The sequence below is a fragment of the Indicator indicator genome, chromosome 2 (assembly GCF_027791375.1).
Source record: "Indicator indicator isolate 239-I01 chromosome 2, UM_Iind_1.1, whole genome shotgun sequence".
Classification (NCBI taxonomy): Eukaryota; Metazoa; Chordata; class Aves; order Piciformes; family Indicatoridae; genus Indicator; species Indicator indicator.
The window spans coordinates 22568115-22583984 of NC_072011.1; the positions used below are offsets into that span (position 1 = coordinate 22568115).

The 15870-nt window shown below is 40.1% G+C and overlaps 1 protein-coding gene across 3 annotated transcripts in view; it reads right to left on the reverse strand.

Moving 5' to 3' along the window:
* Positions 1–15870, reverse strand: part of GRM1 (glutamate metabotropic receptor 1) — a 179585-nt gene that overhangs the window by 18928 nt on the left and 144787 nt on the right. For all 3 annotated transcript variants that reach the window (XM_054399272.1, XM_054399274.1, XM_054399273.1), the window contains exons 5-7: positions 13177–13345; positions 11258–11384; positions 6114–7044 (exon numbers count right to left, since the gene is read on the reverse strand). In XM_054399272.1, the coding sequence (XP_054255247.1) occupies positions 6114–7044; positions 11258–11384; positions 13177–13345 (1227 nt within the window). The remainder of the gene's footprint in view (positions 1–6113; positions 7045–11257; positions 11385–13176; positions 13346–15870) is intronic.

Genomic DNA, 15870 nt, shown 5'->3' on the forward strand with positions numbered 1-15870 from the left:
CTGTTCCTGCTCCATCTCCTCAGCTTGCCTTAGGAGTGACATGTGATTGGTTATGCATGTGCTGGGACTCCCTTAAGATGGGATAATTTGCAAGGCAAACCTACAGTGCATTATACAGCCTTGCCCCCTATTTCTCCTTAGAAGAAAAAAAAAAGTGAATTCTGTACCTCCAGACTGGCTATCTTGCCCGTATGTAGAAAGACATGCAGTTTGTTATATAATTTTGTATACACATTTTCCATGTCTGTTATTTAAATAAATATGATTTTTTTAGCATTCATTTAAACAGCTAGAAAGAATGCAATTGTGGAAGTGACATCTTAGAGTTATTTATCACCTATTCTTAGTTTTTTGATCCATGGGATAGAGCTACATCGTATATGATAAAGTAAATTCAAATTCAAGGCTAGAGAGGACAATATTAAATATAATTACATATCATTTAATGAACAGCCCTGCAACAGAATTAGAAGAGATTTCAATTTGATTATTATGTTTCAGATTCTCTTATTTTGTGTTTCCTTCCAATTCTTTAATGTCAGTTGTAAGAGTCCTTTTGAAGCTATGTAACTGTCTTCTACAGTTATTAATATTTACTTAAATCAATATACTGACAAGGACTGAGCAGCTTGTCTCAGTTGAATTTTGTTATTTGAAATTCACATCACATACACAACAGAACTGGGTAAGAGCTGTTACCTGGCATGGTGCTATACGTTCACAAATTCATTAATGGCTTAAGCCCAGGAAATAGCCCAGCAAAGCCAGCAGCTGTAACAGCTGCTGAGAGATGTTTGACATTAACACCTTCAGCTCTCCCTGTGAGTATACAAGATGCTTTTGCAAAAAAACTTTCAGAGAAAGTTGAAGGACTACACTGCATACAGAACCTAGGCAAAAGCCAGGGAAGGCTGTGATGCGGAGATGAATTGGGCTAGACCAGGGTGCCCCCACCTTCCCTGTGACAGCTTGTGGTGGCACCAGGCAGCCATGCCAGAGCTGTCACATCTTTATCTGGAAAGCAGACTCCTCCATGATATGCCCTGGGTGGGATGCAGAGGTGAAACAATTGCCCTGTGGTTGTGGAGCTCCATGCCATCACGAGGAGCTGGAAGTCACACAGCCATGGACCAGCACTATGTCTTGCAACCCATGTTCTCCTTGCTCTGGGCCAATGGAGTGATCAGATGATGGTGATAAAGGAATTATTTACACAAGCAACCTAACCTGTCCTATATCATTTTCCCTACTCTCTTGTTTTTGATTGTTTTTTTTTAAATCTTTGTATTATGTCCCACTTACAGGAGCTTGCTACTTTTCCACTGTTTCAAAAATCTCTTCTATAATATCTTTTCCCTCCCTGAGGTAAGCCTCAGCAGGATGGCTGTGCAGGCCCACCAGTTTTAAGGGCCTTCTTGAAAGTGCCTAGGAATTTGGTATTTTCCAAGGTCTGTAATGGTAAAAGTAAAGCTCTGTTGCAGGCCAGATGACACAATTTAGGACAAAAGAAAATACTTAAAGATATCATAGATTTTTAGATTGGTTTCCTGTTCTGAAGTGCAGGAGTTTAAAAATATATTCTCTTTTATAGGAGAAGATACACTGGTGACCATTTTTTATTAATGCTTCTTAAACTTTCCACTAAATCTTCATGTTTCAGATCTTTTGATGCATTTCAGACAGAGACAGTTAAATATTCCCTGTGTGGCTGTGCCAGGTTGAGACTGGTTTTGTTTGTTGCACACATTTCAGCCTGCAGAGGTCAGGAGAGGAACCATTGTTTCCCTTATATTATTAAAAGGATATTCATGTCTTCTGTTCACATGCCTCTCCTCTCCTTCCTTGCCTCAATACCCCCCCACATGAAAATAGCATATTGGCTGCACAGGTAGCTGTGTGAGAGTGGGAAAAGGGAGTACTCCCAAGCATCTCTTCCTATGATGAGGCACTCAGGTTGGATCAAGTGAGAGGGTGCAAAAGGTCTGCATTTTTATGGCTACAACTGAACATGCTGAACATCTACTCTGTTCCTGGAAGCTTCAGCTCCTGCTATTCTGCACTGTACACTTGCCTCCTCCCACACCTTGAAAAAAGAGTGAAACAAAATGTCCTGCCTTCTGGACTGACTTATGCTAAGATTCCCTTCACTAGTTATCTGTGGGAGGCAGGATTCTATGACACTAGGTTGCAGAACAGTTTTTATTGAGAGATCGTTGACTCACATGGCTGTATGGACACTGCTTAGAGTGGATGCCTCTGAGACCAGCCTAGAGTCATGGACTGCCAAATGTGTTAAAAAGATAAATAAAAAGTACATGTTGGGAAATACTTAAAAGCATCTCTTCCTTTCTGAGTGCAGATAGCTGGAGGAAAACTGTTTGAATGCAAACACAGTAAAATTATAAGGCGGGGAGCAGGTGACTTAAACATTAATGTGCAGTCTTGGGCACTCAGTGACTCCTGCTTGTTGGTCTTCCTCTCAATTCAGAATTTGCTATATGACTTATACTGACAACTACATCCTACTTAATCTCATTCAGAAAGCACTAAAATGATGCCTAAGCCTGGGGTCTCAACCATACATTTAAAATAATGTATACGTGAAGACCAAGGCAGCAGCTAAGCATCACTATCAAACTTAGAGCTAATTTCTCAAAGATGCACAATGAACTCATCCCCTACAGTCCCCTCTGCAGCACTGATCTTTGTCATGCCACTGAGCCCACAAGAAGCATGGGAGAAAGGGAAGCCTTGCTGTGTGGCTCAAACTCTATTTGAAGGGGGTATGTGGACAACAGAAAAGCAGGCACTTCTGCAAGGTGGAGGTTTGGCTTCAGCCCCCTGCACATTGAGTAGGGTCCATTTGAAACAATGGCTAAAGGAGGTGTTTCATGAACTTTTCTAAAGATCAGCCTCTTCAGTGTCACTGGTTATTTTTTCCATACACAGGACAGAAAGGAGCATTGCTTCCTCAATGAAGAAATCACATAAGAGTACTACAAATCAAGCTTATTGACCCTCATAGACCAAAGTAACATTTCTGGTCAAGAACAAAGATAATGGTCACAGCAAAATTTATATCCAAAAGCTGCATCCCACAGATGAGGGGAAAAAAACAACCAACCAACCAACCAAAAACATTAAAAAGGCTTTCCCAAAAAATCTGCTATGTTATCATGTTGTAACAGCCAGGATTTCATAATGTCATCAAGCAGCAAACTCTAACAATAGATGTCCCTACAAAGCTTCAGCATCAGATATCGCTCTCCTTCCATCTCTCCCGATAGAACAGTTCCATTTTTTATACATATTTAAATATTCATTTGACAAGAGGGAGAGACTGACAGAAGCTAGGCACTGAACACACTTGTGAGGGAACTCTCAGAAACAAATTTAAGCATTCTCAAAGAATAATACAAAGCATTTCCCTATGGTTTGCATCAGGATCTCTTTCTCTGTTCCAGGAGATATTGATGGTCAAGAACAATAAGAAATGAGCAGATTTGCTCTGGGACAAGTATACAGTCTATCTATAGGCTGTTCACCTGGGAAGTGAAAGAGATACTCTTAACCTGAGCGCCTTAACTAATGGCTGTCGGGATAAAGCTCCTTCGGACCTTCCAAATGACTTCATCCCTCAACGGGAAAAAAAGAAAGCACTGCTGGCCCCTTACAGACATTGAAAGGGACAATCACAGAATCAAGAAGCAGAGCAACATGCTCAGAGATCTGAATTACTGAAAAACTTGCAAATAAATACTAGGATTTGATGGGAAAAAAAAAAAAGAAAAAAGTTGCAGATCATCCCAGAAGCCGTTCCTATGGGCAGTATGCATGTTCTAATAGTTTCAATTCTTGTTTCAGGAAAGACATGATAACACATTTGAGTGATGTAGGTGCTTCAAAGGCTCCATCACATTCTGTGCTTTCCTTCTTGGTTTCCTCAGTGACTGACACTTCTTTATCTGTGTCAGTGCAATGCCCTCAGAAGCTTTGCAGTGGACTTTGCTAGAAGCTAAAATATCCTGCAAAGCCCTGCAAACACTATTTGTGCTGTCTTGTGACTTTGTTTCAAAGCTGCACATTTGTATACTGCACTACTTTCAGTTCATCATGCCCATGTACAGAAAAGGTATGCTGTGCTCCATCACTAAGGCTACATGCCTCCACATCTGTGCTGGTTTAGGTGAATATCATAGCAGTAACTGCACAAGAGGTTTAAGTTAGAGGTTGAGATTTTGCTATGTAAAAGATCTGGAGGTGTGACTTGAGACAAAAGAGAACATTAACTTGGTATTGAGCTTTTAATTTAGAAGAGCACCTTAAAACTCTAGCAATTTTTTCTTCATACTACTCAAACAGGCTCAACAGAGAGGCCAAGAAAATCTTAAGAAAATTAAGCAACAAACAAATTGCTAAAATGCTCAGATAACCTCTGTTCTTTACAGAATGAAATATTTTCTTATAAACTGTATTATAAGTACATTGCATTTGGATCTTTTTAAAGTAGAGGTTGTTTGGGGTTTTTTTTGTGAAAGTAAAAGAAGAGAAAGCACAGCAAAGAATAAGTTACTAAGTTCCTTATAATCTAAAAGACTCAATATTCCTTTCCTTTGTCAAGTATCACCTTAAACATTGTTAGACAGAGACTATGCTCTATGTTGTAGAGACACCACCCTAATTTCTCACGGACATGTAAGACCTCACCCAACTTCCATAGAGCCAGAGGAAGGTAAATCAGGCTCTGTTTTGTATTTGCATGAAATTCAGGGTTTTGAGCTACAGACGTTTTTGGCTACCATACTGTATGTGAAGCTCCCAGGGCTGCTGCCCTTCCCAGTTCCCTCTCTGTCTAGCTCAGAAGCTGGCAGTCTCATCATGGCCTCCATAGCACACTGAGCTACTTATTTGGGTTATTTATGTCTCCATTCCCTTCCCTTCTGATCTCCTGTCTGGCAACAAAATAAAAAAGCGTTGAAGTAGCATGAAGGCATAATTGATCACGGGATGTGGTTTCTACGGTATGACCTCCATCTTTATCCCTGCCTTCTGCAGGACTGAGAAAAACCATTCTTATGAAAACTGAATTGATACCAACTCAAATGACTCAGCAAGATCTATAGATTCCAAAGGAAATTAACTGACTTTTAATTCTATCAGAAGGCTCAAAAATGTAGACTTCATTAGTTTTTAATTATTTTGGTAATTTTTAAAAAATTGTAACAAAAATAATCTAAGCTCATGTCTAGCCCTATGGTGTTTCTTTAAAGATTAAAAAGCAGTAAGATAACAGAGAATGCAAATGCTCAGACAGCTGCTCACAGGGAAATGCTGTTTGAAGTACCAGTTCTCTCTCCCTCTCTGCTGTGGATGTGTTGCTTCCAGTTATTAGCAAGGAAAATAACAGGTTCAGTAGATGTGGATATAAATTCATTTTCTACATCAACTGATTTCTGCCGCTTTCACACCAACACTGGCTTTGAGAACATGGACAAGTTTACACTAATGATTAAGGTTACGCTAATGATAAATAATTAATATATACACTCATAAATCTGAATATTAAATAGATCACAGGGATAGTATGAAGGGAACTTGGAATCACAATCATGAAGACTGTCACAAAACATTACCTTGAAAGCTGATGTTCAATCCCCATCTTTCACAGACACATCCAATGGCCTTAGACAAGTACATGTGATTTACAACCACTCAGACATAAATTTCTGGTTCCCTATCCCCAAAGGCTACAATAGCTTCTCAGTTTGAACATAGTGCAGAGAAACTCTGTGTAGGGGTGTGAAATCCCCATCACATGCATGGAGAGATGGGAAAAGCTGCAAATGGAGCTTGGTTACTCTACCACTGCCTGACCTGCCCCAGAGATAGAAGAAGTTGTGTACGGGGTTGCCTTTAGAGCAGGTGACAAAATACGTAATGTGTAAATATCCATCTGAGGCTTAGATCTAAAGGATCATTTCCACATTTTCTTCTACACGTGAGATGAAAAACTGTCACATACCTTACTATTCGGAAGACTAGAGTCAACCAAGAGAGGATGGCAAAGAGAGGGACATATATAGATAGATGTGTACCTGTAGTCAATCACTTACTTTGGATTTCCGGCCCCTGGCTTCTTTCTCCGAAATATGTTGAGGAAAGTGTTGGACTTGCAAGGTGCCTTGCCGTCCCCGACATGCATACGCACCACGTCTGAGGTGGTGAAGGCACTGCGGACGTTCCTCTCAGGCTTGGCTATGATGATGTACATCTTAGGAGTGAACATGCACCCCAGGGCCACTGTCACACTCAGGCTCACTGCAAAGCAAGTGGTGATGATCTTGTAGTTGCTGCCGAAATAGATAGGCACAAAGGCCAGCCAGATGATACAAGTGGTGTACATGGTGAATGCAATATACTTGGCCTCGTTGAAATTGGCAGGCACATTGCGAGTCTTGAAGGCATAGTATGTGCAGCTCATGATGAGGAGTCCGTTGTAGCCCACAGGAGCAACAACTCCTAGGTTGCTGGTGTTGCAGATAAGGTAAACTTCCTTAATGCTGGGGTAGGAAAGGATGGGCATTGGGGGTTCCAGGATGATTAGCGTGATCACCAGTGTCAGCTGCACACTGATCAAAATGGAGGCAATTACCACCTGGGCCCATGCACTCATGAAACGTGGCTTGCGGGTGCAGATCTTCTTTTTGCTGCCTGCCAGGATGCGTGCAATGCGGTTGGTTTTGGTCACAAGGGCAGAATAACACATGGCAGAGGACAGACCCACCAAAAGACGCTGGAGGTAGCAGGATGTAGTGGTGGGTTTAGCTATAAGGGTGAAAGGGCAGACGTAACCAAGAAATATGCCAGCAAGGATAATGTAGCAGAGCTCTCGGCTGGAGGATTTGACAACAGGAGTGTCCCTGTAGAGCACAAAGATAAGGGTGACAAACATGGTGACCAGGATCCCCAGGCAGGAAAAGACCACAGCCACGATAGACTCTATATTGCTCCACTGGAGGTACTTTACAGGGATGGGTTCACAGCCTGCAGTGTATGGAAAAGAAATAGAGTATTAGAAAGGTAGCTTCTTCAAGAAAGAATTTTTTTTTCTATCTGCAGAAACCAGTCTCTGTGAACTAAAAACATCTGAGCCCCACAGTTTTGCTCAATTTGTATGCATCTTCCACAAAATCACCAACTGATAAATACTTCTGACAAAATGTGAAATCCTTCCTTCAAATGTAGGAGAAGTGAGCAGAGGTATGCATCAGAGTTGAACAGTATTACTGTAACCTCATTCTGAGAAACAGAAATAGGTTTTTATCAACATTGAAAAAAAAACAGCCTGAGGCAAAGGGCTAGCACGGAAAATTTCTGCTCAAACTTTTAGCGTCTGCCAATGTCATATGAACTGAAAGAACATCTTATTATTTTGTAGTCTTTGTCTCTAGGAATACCAGGTTGACTTAACTACAGGTAATGGTGTTACGAGTACCTGTAAAAGCAAATAGAAAGGATAGTATGTGCAACCAGAGGCCTTATTTTATAAAGGAAAGGACATTTGTTTTGCTCAAAGTGGCCTGTTCAAGAATCAGGTGAGGAAACTCATTCTTCCAGCTAATGTTTTTATAGTAAAATATAGAGAAAAAGCTTTTTATTAGAAAAAAGAAGTTCTGGCCATTGGCTGTAACTGACCTGAGTGAAATTTGGCTCCTTCATTGTTTTAATAAAAGACTAAGGATCAGAAGTTATTGGTCGTTGATTAATACAAGAAAAACTCTTCTAAATCAGGAAGCTGGTCTGTGGTTACTAGAAGGGCTAAGTTTCAATGTCGACTTTAAGCTTAACAACATCAAGCCATACACATGCTAGTCCATCTTAAATGATATTTTCAGAGCCTTGGCCCTGATTAAGCATGATAGTTAAGCTTAACAATTGCTTCAAGCTTACTTTGTGTAATGTCTTTAGAAATCTGTTTCATTAAATCAGTTTAACTCTGTGCACCACAAGCCCCAAGAGCCACACATGCTACAAACATTGCAAAAAGCTACCTTCACTTCTTACACCATGAAACAGTTGTTGCTTGTCAGCACCTGTGAAGGTGGGTCATTTCTCAGCTAGGAGAAAGTGGGCTAGGGAACCTTGTCGAGGCTGGGGAAGGATACCCAGGAAGTGGTGTATTTATAGTTTTTTTTTATAAAGAAAAACACAACACAGACAGCACCCCTCCAAAAGCCCCTGACAATAAAACCAAAAAAAGAAACCAAAAAAGAAAACAACCCCCCCCAACAAAACAACTAACACCAACCTCAAAAAATCAGAGAACTAGTGGCAAAAGCTTCACAGTTAAAAGTGTTTAGTAAAAAACAATTTCATAAAATTTCATCTACTATTATTCCTGCACTTTAACCATGAATCATTTCCTATAACAAAAGGCTAACCAATGTTTTAATTTTTTTACTTTTAAGATTGTAATCATACTAGAAGGCCAAAAAGACAATCTAGGATGCTTTCTCAGGTCATTAACACGTCCCAGATCACTGATGCCCCAAACCTTTCTGATTTTACTTCATAGTAACTCTATAAAACTTCCTGTCTTGTTTTACTGCTTATTTAGCATTAATTATGTAAACTGAGTTTACCAGCTTAACATTCATTCTTCTTATATTAGATTCTGATAGTATAAAAGATATCTCTTTTTCTTGGCACAAGGCCTTAAAATACTGGGATTTGTGACACTCAGGTCAGGTTTTTATTTGTGGAAAGAAATCTTCTGTGCTTGCTGACTCCACATCACTGAATGAATATTTGGGGGAAGCAATCTAAAATAAAAAACCCAAAACCAAACCAACCAACCAACCAAAAAATAAACCACAAACAAACAAACCCCAGTACATTTAAAAATAAAATTAAAATGTCACAAAAGGATTACTGAGCCACAGAGGCTGATTTCAAAGGGAGAGAATGAGCATCTTGAACAGCACAGAAATGAGAAATGGGTTACTATGTGCTTCATGTTTCTTAGGGGATTTTAGAGCCTCCATCTGTGATGGAAAATGGGACTAAACTTATATACAAGTTTAGCTTCGAAGATTTAAGTCAAAGGGAGGAACAATCTGAAATGTGAGATATTAATGTCCGTATCTAGATGCTATGGTGACTGGCAGAGTATGAATACAACACACTAAAGCAGATATAAAAACACATTTGATGGAAGAAATCTTGGCAGGAAAAGAGAATTCCAAATCAAATGGTACTAATGGTGACTCTCACAAAGTTCAAGACCCAGTGTTTATCTCAGTCTCCCTTTTTTAAAGGTTAGGATGACATCATCTTCTCTTCACAACTTTGTGCTGCAATGCTGTGGATTGCAGGAGTTAAAAAAAAGAAGGGTTGTTTTTTCCTCAGAAAGGCAGAATGAAGAAGCTGTGCAGGAGCAGATTGCCATTTTGTTGTTTTAAAGAAATCAGTCAATGGCTATGCTACCATTTGGCTGATGCTACTGTGATTTTAGAACAGCAGCAGTGCAGTCTCCTTGCTGAGAGGAAACACAAACCAGCAGGTCATCTACTGATTTCATTAAAAGTTAATAGATTGCAACATGCCCCTGAGATTTTTTCCAGCACTGATTCTTTCCTCAACTCCTTTCAGCAGTGCCTGTCATTTTGACATGCCCCTTTTTGAGCTATTTTGGGCAGCTGGCAGCACTGAACCATATTTGTGCAAGTGCACTTGATCTCTCACTATGGTCTTGCTCTTTCTATGATTAAAAAGAATTCCCCGTTTTCTTCCCTGGCTAGTAGATACAAGCAATTCTATGAACCTCCAAGATTAACAGAAGTTGGTTGCCTACATGTATCTGCTTTAAAATTACCAGAAATTGGTGTTCTAGGAAGTGGGATGTCAATATGAGCTTTTCCAATGGTCAGGGCATTTATGAAGGGTGTTGTGGATTTTCTGGTGTCTAGTAATACAAGAGGTTTTTTCACAATGGGGGTGCTTAGAGAAGGTATTTCTCAATAGCTGCTCTTCTTGCAACCCACTTACAGGAAACTTGAAGGAACTGAATGATCACTGAGTTTTCCTTTACCCTGACAAATCTATTGGAAGTAGTTTCAGTTTCACATCAGAGGCCAGGAGGAAGTTGCAGTGAGAGGTATGGGATATATACAGGTACACATCTGAGACATGAGAATAGCTTATTTTCCACAGAAAACAAAGATAGATAATGGATGAGATTTCCCACTTTATGATGATTAATAATAATTTTTTTTATAAGGAGAAGTGGCCATGTTTCCCTCTTAAAATAAATCCTCTGAAATTTCACTTGGCTTTAGTGACTAGATTAACAGTATCTCATGGAACTATTTAAATAGTCAAGGTGTGAGTGCTTCTTCTATATGTTAAATGCTGCATCAATATCTAGCTGTCAGACAGTGATATTGAAGGACAGATACGTGACAAGATGCACATTTGATCTTCAGCTAGGTATTCAGATTGCTTCCATGTCAAGCAATGATGTTCTACAAAATACTGTCACCCAGAATTTGCAGATGTGTGGCATGGGACAGAGGTGCCAGTAGTCTTTTACAGTGATACAAAGCAAACCTCAAGGTCAAAGTGGTGCTTCTCCAAGCATTAAATCTATTTTCTTGGAATAGTGATGGCTATAAAGCCCAGAGCAGGTGTGCAGATTGACCTTGAGAGGTACAAAATAAGAGAAAGATGATGCAGCAAAGAGTTCCAAAGCATATACACAGGGGAGACCAACCCTTGTTTGCTTTCTTCTTCCAGCCTTTATTAGGATTTTGTTGACATTCCTCTTGGTGGTGGGTTCACTGAGAATGATCTTTATACCAAATGAAAATATGGTAGTCAGTTATTGCATGGACAGAAAGCCCAGATAAAGTATTACTAATTACATGGTATAATTATCAGAAAGACCATCAAGTCAATCTGAAAAGGATGCACTGAGTTCCTGTGATATCTCTGCCGAAACTGAAGCAAATGCTGCAAAGTTCATTTGTTGTCCAATGCTAACTGAAGGGGAGGAACAGAAAGACTGTGTCATTGCTTCTTGGTAGAAGTTCTGCTTTCTTTGTTGTCACTGCTGTTGAACTGAACCAAAAGATACAGCACTTTTCATTCACCCCAAATTGCATTGGGATGTCTGCATGGTGACACCATATTCTCCACCATATGCTGTTCCTCTTGTGCCCTATAAAATGGGAATGCATTTGGAAGGGCACATCCCTACCTGTCAGGTCAGTATTAGGCCACCATCCAAGCTCACAGGCTTTACATGTGAATTCATCCTGAACAAATTCGTTCTCCTTGCAAGCAGTGCAAATCCAGCAGCAACTCACTTCTCCTTTCCTGATCACCTGTAATACAAAACACTCAGCTACGATCCTCTATAAGGCAACACAGAAGCACACACACACCCCCCAAACATATACCATCTGCACTGTTTAAAAAATGGCAGACTCTCATGTATGGAACATTTCAAACAACTAGAAAACATGAACCCTGACTCTGTATTTGGCCCTGCCTATTAAAAGTTGTGCTTAGGAGTTCAGGGATAAACTCTGGGGACAATCCTACACAGTTTTAGAGAGTTAAAAGTAGAAAACCATTTTCCCTTTGGTACAGACTCATGGTGAGTGTAAATTTGAGGAGAGGCTTAAAGCGAGAGATGGTTCAGGTCAGGTTGAGTAGCTCAGCCCACAGTTAATATTTGTTGCATAGTAAAAAGGAGTAAACAAAGTCAAGGTCAGAAGAATGAGTGATTCATGCATATACACAGACATGTATATATATACATACACATCCACATCAACTCACCCAGGTCTCACTGGGGCTCATTACACTAGTGTAAATAGAAATCCAAATAAGAGCAAATTTTAAAATATACTGCTAAAAGGATGGAATGAGTCCTAGTAGAAAATAAGAACAATATGTGGTTACCAAAAGCATCCTTCAGAACAGCTTTTCCGGAGACAAATGTCCCTGAAAGCTGTATCTTTCTGTGCAGTGAAGATTAATAAATGCCAAAAAGAGGGTTTTCTTGTCTTGACTTTTAATTTTGTTACACTGAGGCTGAAAGAAAGAGTAAGTGTATGTCCAGTTCATGGAGCTCCAGCAAAGACTCTGACCCTATTTGCCAGAAAGGAGGAATCCAGCCTTCTCTCTGTATGCAAAATGTAGCTATGAAATGCAAAATGTTTGTTCTGTTGAATGCTGCCTTTGCCAGCTTTTTTTCCTTAACATTTCCTTCTGCAGTTTGTGGAGAGAGTCCAATAGACTTCAATGGGAGCTGAATTTGGTATTTTGTATGCATGGTGTTTACATATACACACATACACAAACTGTACAATCTCAGAAACAGGGAAAAGATGTTTTCAAGGGTAGTAAATACCAATAACATTTCCCCTCCAAGACTGTTGGAGTAAGTCACTATCCCTTTGCCAAATTATCAATCATTTATTTCTTAGAGCAGCAATATAGAATTAAAAAGCTGTATATGTGCTTATTAAATGAAATTAGAAAGGGAGATCTGCTTTAAGATCTGCTCCTGAATAACCTTCTTGTCTTTAAACTTACTGCATCCACACCATTTTGACAATGGTGGAACATGTCTTTATGTCATCTGGACATGGGAGGTGGCAGATTATTTATATTTGATACAAGTGATACTGTTGGTAAACACAGAGTGATTTCATTTGTGTTTCCATACCTCCTGTTGTGAGCATGAGACAAATAGACTTTGTTTGTTTTTTAATTCTCCCCCTTTTTCTTGCAGATGTTACTGTTGTAACAAAATAGTGAAGTCTCATGGGTGACATTAGTTTCAGGATCAGCACCCAAGTAAATCACAGACACTGAATATTGTAGGAAATGACTAAGCAAAAATCTTGTTCTTTCTCACATAAGGTGAAACTCAAATCTTGTCTCACTAGAGGATTCTGCATCACTACAAAGGGCAATTTTAGAAAACACAGGCCCACATGGGGGATTGTAAGAGTAAAATGTTAATCTGGGAGTCTTTCCATATTTTTGGCTTTCCTGAAGAAAAGGATGTCCAATCACTTGGCTTAAAGAAGCTTGTTTGAGTTTAGGGAAAAGGGACTTGGCTGGTTATTCACGTTTCTATAGCGGTAAGTGTCTGAGGCACACCTTAATCTGGCCCTTCAAGCAAGGCTCACTGCACACTGATCGGACCATTCCACTCTTGTTCATCTGAATCCTGTAGTCGTCAATGTTAAGCACACCTTCATGCCAGGTCCCGATGAGGACATAGTCATAGCGGTTGGGCTCTATGTACTGCAGGTTCATGATGTCATACCTGCAATGGAAAAAAGAGAAAGCGAGTTACTCTCCTGCAAATGAAAGGTAAAAATTTACCTTGCCATTCTCATTCTGCTTCAAAAAATTCATGCTATCCCTCAACACCAGGGACTAGAGACTCACATAAAAACCATATACTATAAGACTTGCACTAGTATCATGGAAAATGACAGTTCTGATTGCCACACAACTACTGATTGCCTGTCCTGCTTACATAAAACTGTCCAGGAAGAACGGCACATCAAAACCAACAAGCTCTGCTAAAGATGCCCCTTGTAGTCACGGACTGGATGATCTGGTTTTCAGCCATTTTTCAAGATATCTTTAACATTTGCTTGAAGCCTACATACAGGTTGGTTGCAGTATAGCCCCTGCTAGGAGCTCTAAAGAGAGCAGTGGAAGTGCTCAGACTAACTGAACTGGTATGCCATAAGTAAACTGTAGCACTAGTTCAACTATTTTTATTACCCAGCCCAGTGAGAATATCAGGTAAAGTCACCAGCTCAGGCACAAAATTTTCTTCCTTGCCTTAGGCAAGTAGGACAGAACTTTCCACGGCTAATGTAAAGGAAGCATAAAACACTGTTGTGATAAACATTTAGCTTCCTTGCCTTCATCATTGCCTCCCATATGTTTGGCCTGGTGTGTGCACATCCCTTACTGCCACTTATTCTGATCCTTCTTTAACCCACAGAATGCAGCTAGTGCAAAGAAGTGATTAAGTGTGGTGATTTCATAGTAGGAGATAACAAAAATGGAAGAATGGACACAGAGATAATCACAAAAGAGGAACAAAAATGGAAGAACGGACACAGAGATAATCACAAAAGAGGGTGGACCTATGAGCTAGCCTGTTAAGACAAGAATGGAGAAAGGTTTGTTTAAAAAAATGACAAGGAAAAGAAAGCTGCAAACCAGAAATCATCACTGGAGCTGAACATCGCAAAGCATGTTTTGTTTTCCAAGCCTGGGAGTTACTGCCTTGTTTTTCTTTACTGGATTGTCTCAGTTGCTGCGGAAAAATATTCATTTGGGTAGGATGAGTGTTGCTAACCTATATGTGCATTAGGAATGAAAGGTAAACAAAGTATGATAAAACTGGGATGCTTGGTTGTGGGCAAAGAGACAAACTAAGTTTTTATTTTTCTTACTGACATTCAAACGTAAAAATTTCAACTTTCTCTGCAATTCTCAGAGGAAAGAAGTGTTAGAATTACACTCTCTAGATGACTTTTTTACCTTAATTGAGTCTTTGGGATCTTGGTAGTTAAAGATGATTTAAAGAAATGTGTACTTATGACTGTATTTAGACCTTAGTCTTGCAAATATGCATGCTCAGACAATGTCAGTGCCACTGCAGAGTTCCACTGAATCATATTGAAAAAGGGAATCTTGCCACTGAATTCAGAGGAACTCCAAGCAGGAAACAGTTCCATTGGTTGGCAGTTGGCTACTAATCAAGCAGTTGCTTAGAAAACAGGTGAAATTCAAGTTCCTACTTGTACCCTAGTTTTTGAAAAGGAATAAGATGGAAAAAAGAATGCTGCTTCCATGATTGTGAAGAATCAGGACAGCAAAAAACAATAACAAACAGACACTTTATAATGTAGACTCGACAGACAGGAGTCCTGACCCTGACCCATAGTCCTGAGAGAACTGGCTGATGTAGTTTTCAGCAACAAAGCATGTCCTGTGACTCCGCATGAACCCATGACTCATCATGAGGAACCTGAGGAACCTGAAGATATACAAGTCCATGGGACCTGATGAAATGCATCCCAGAGTCCTGAGGGAGTTAGCTGATGTAGTTGCCAAGCCATTTTCCATAACATTTGAAAAGTCCTGGGAGTCAGATGAAGTCCCTGGCGACTGAAGAAGGGACATTACACTCATTTTAAAAAAGGGTAGAAAAGAGGACCCTGGGAACTACTGATCTGTCAGCCTCACCTCTGTGCCCAGGAAGATCATGGAACAGATCCTCCTAGATGCCATGATGGAACACATGGAGGACAGGGAGGTGATTCAAGACAGCCAGCATCGCTTTACTAAGGGCAGGTCCTGCCTGACCAGCCTAGTGGGGCTGTGTCCAAGATAAAAATTATTATCCCGAAAGAAGTGATTTTGATAACAAGTCATGAACTTCTAAGTGGGTGAGGACCATGGGGGCATATACATATGGCAGCATTTACAGAAGCCATGAAAACATTCTGTGGATAAGACAATGAACCCTTCTTTTAATATAAGAGCAAGCTTTCTGGTATAGTGGGAAATGATGTTACCAAATAGGTGGTGTCATATGAACAAGTTATTTGTGAGATGAGCCAGATCATTAGCCAGCTGGTCACAGGCCCACTGTGTGCCTAACTCATTGTAGGACAAGAATGCAAGCTAATTTAATGTACTTCAGGACCAAGGTGATTCACAACCAAGGGCTGTTTATGTTAAATGAAGATCCATGAATCTGCCTGCCAAATGGCTGAAGGAAGGACTCTTGTGAAGATAAGGTGGCCCTGTTTTGGCTAA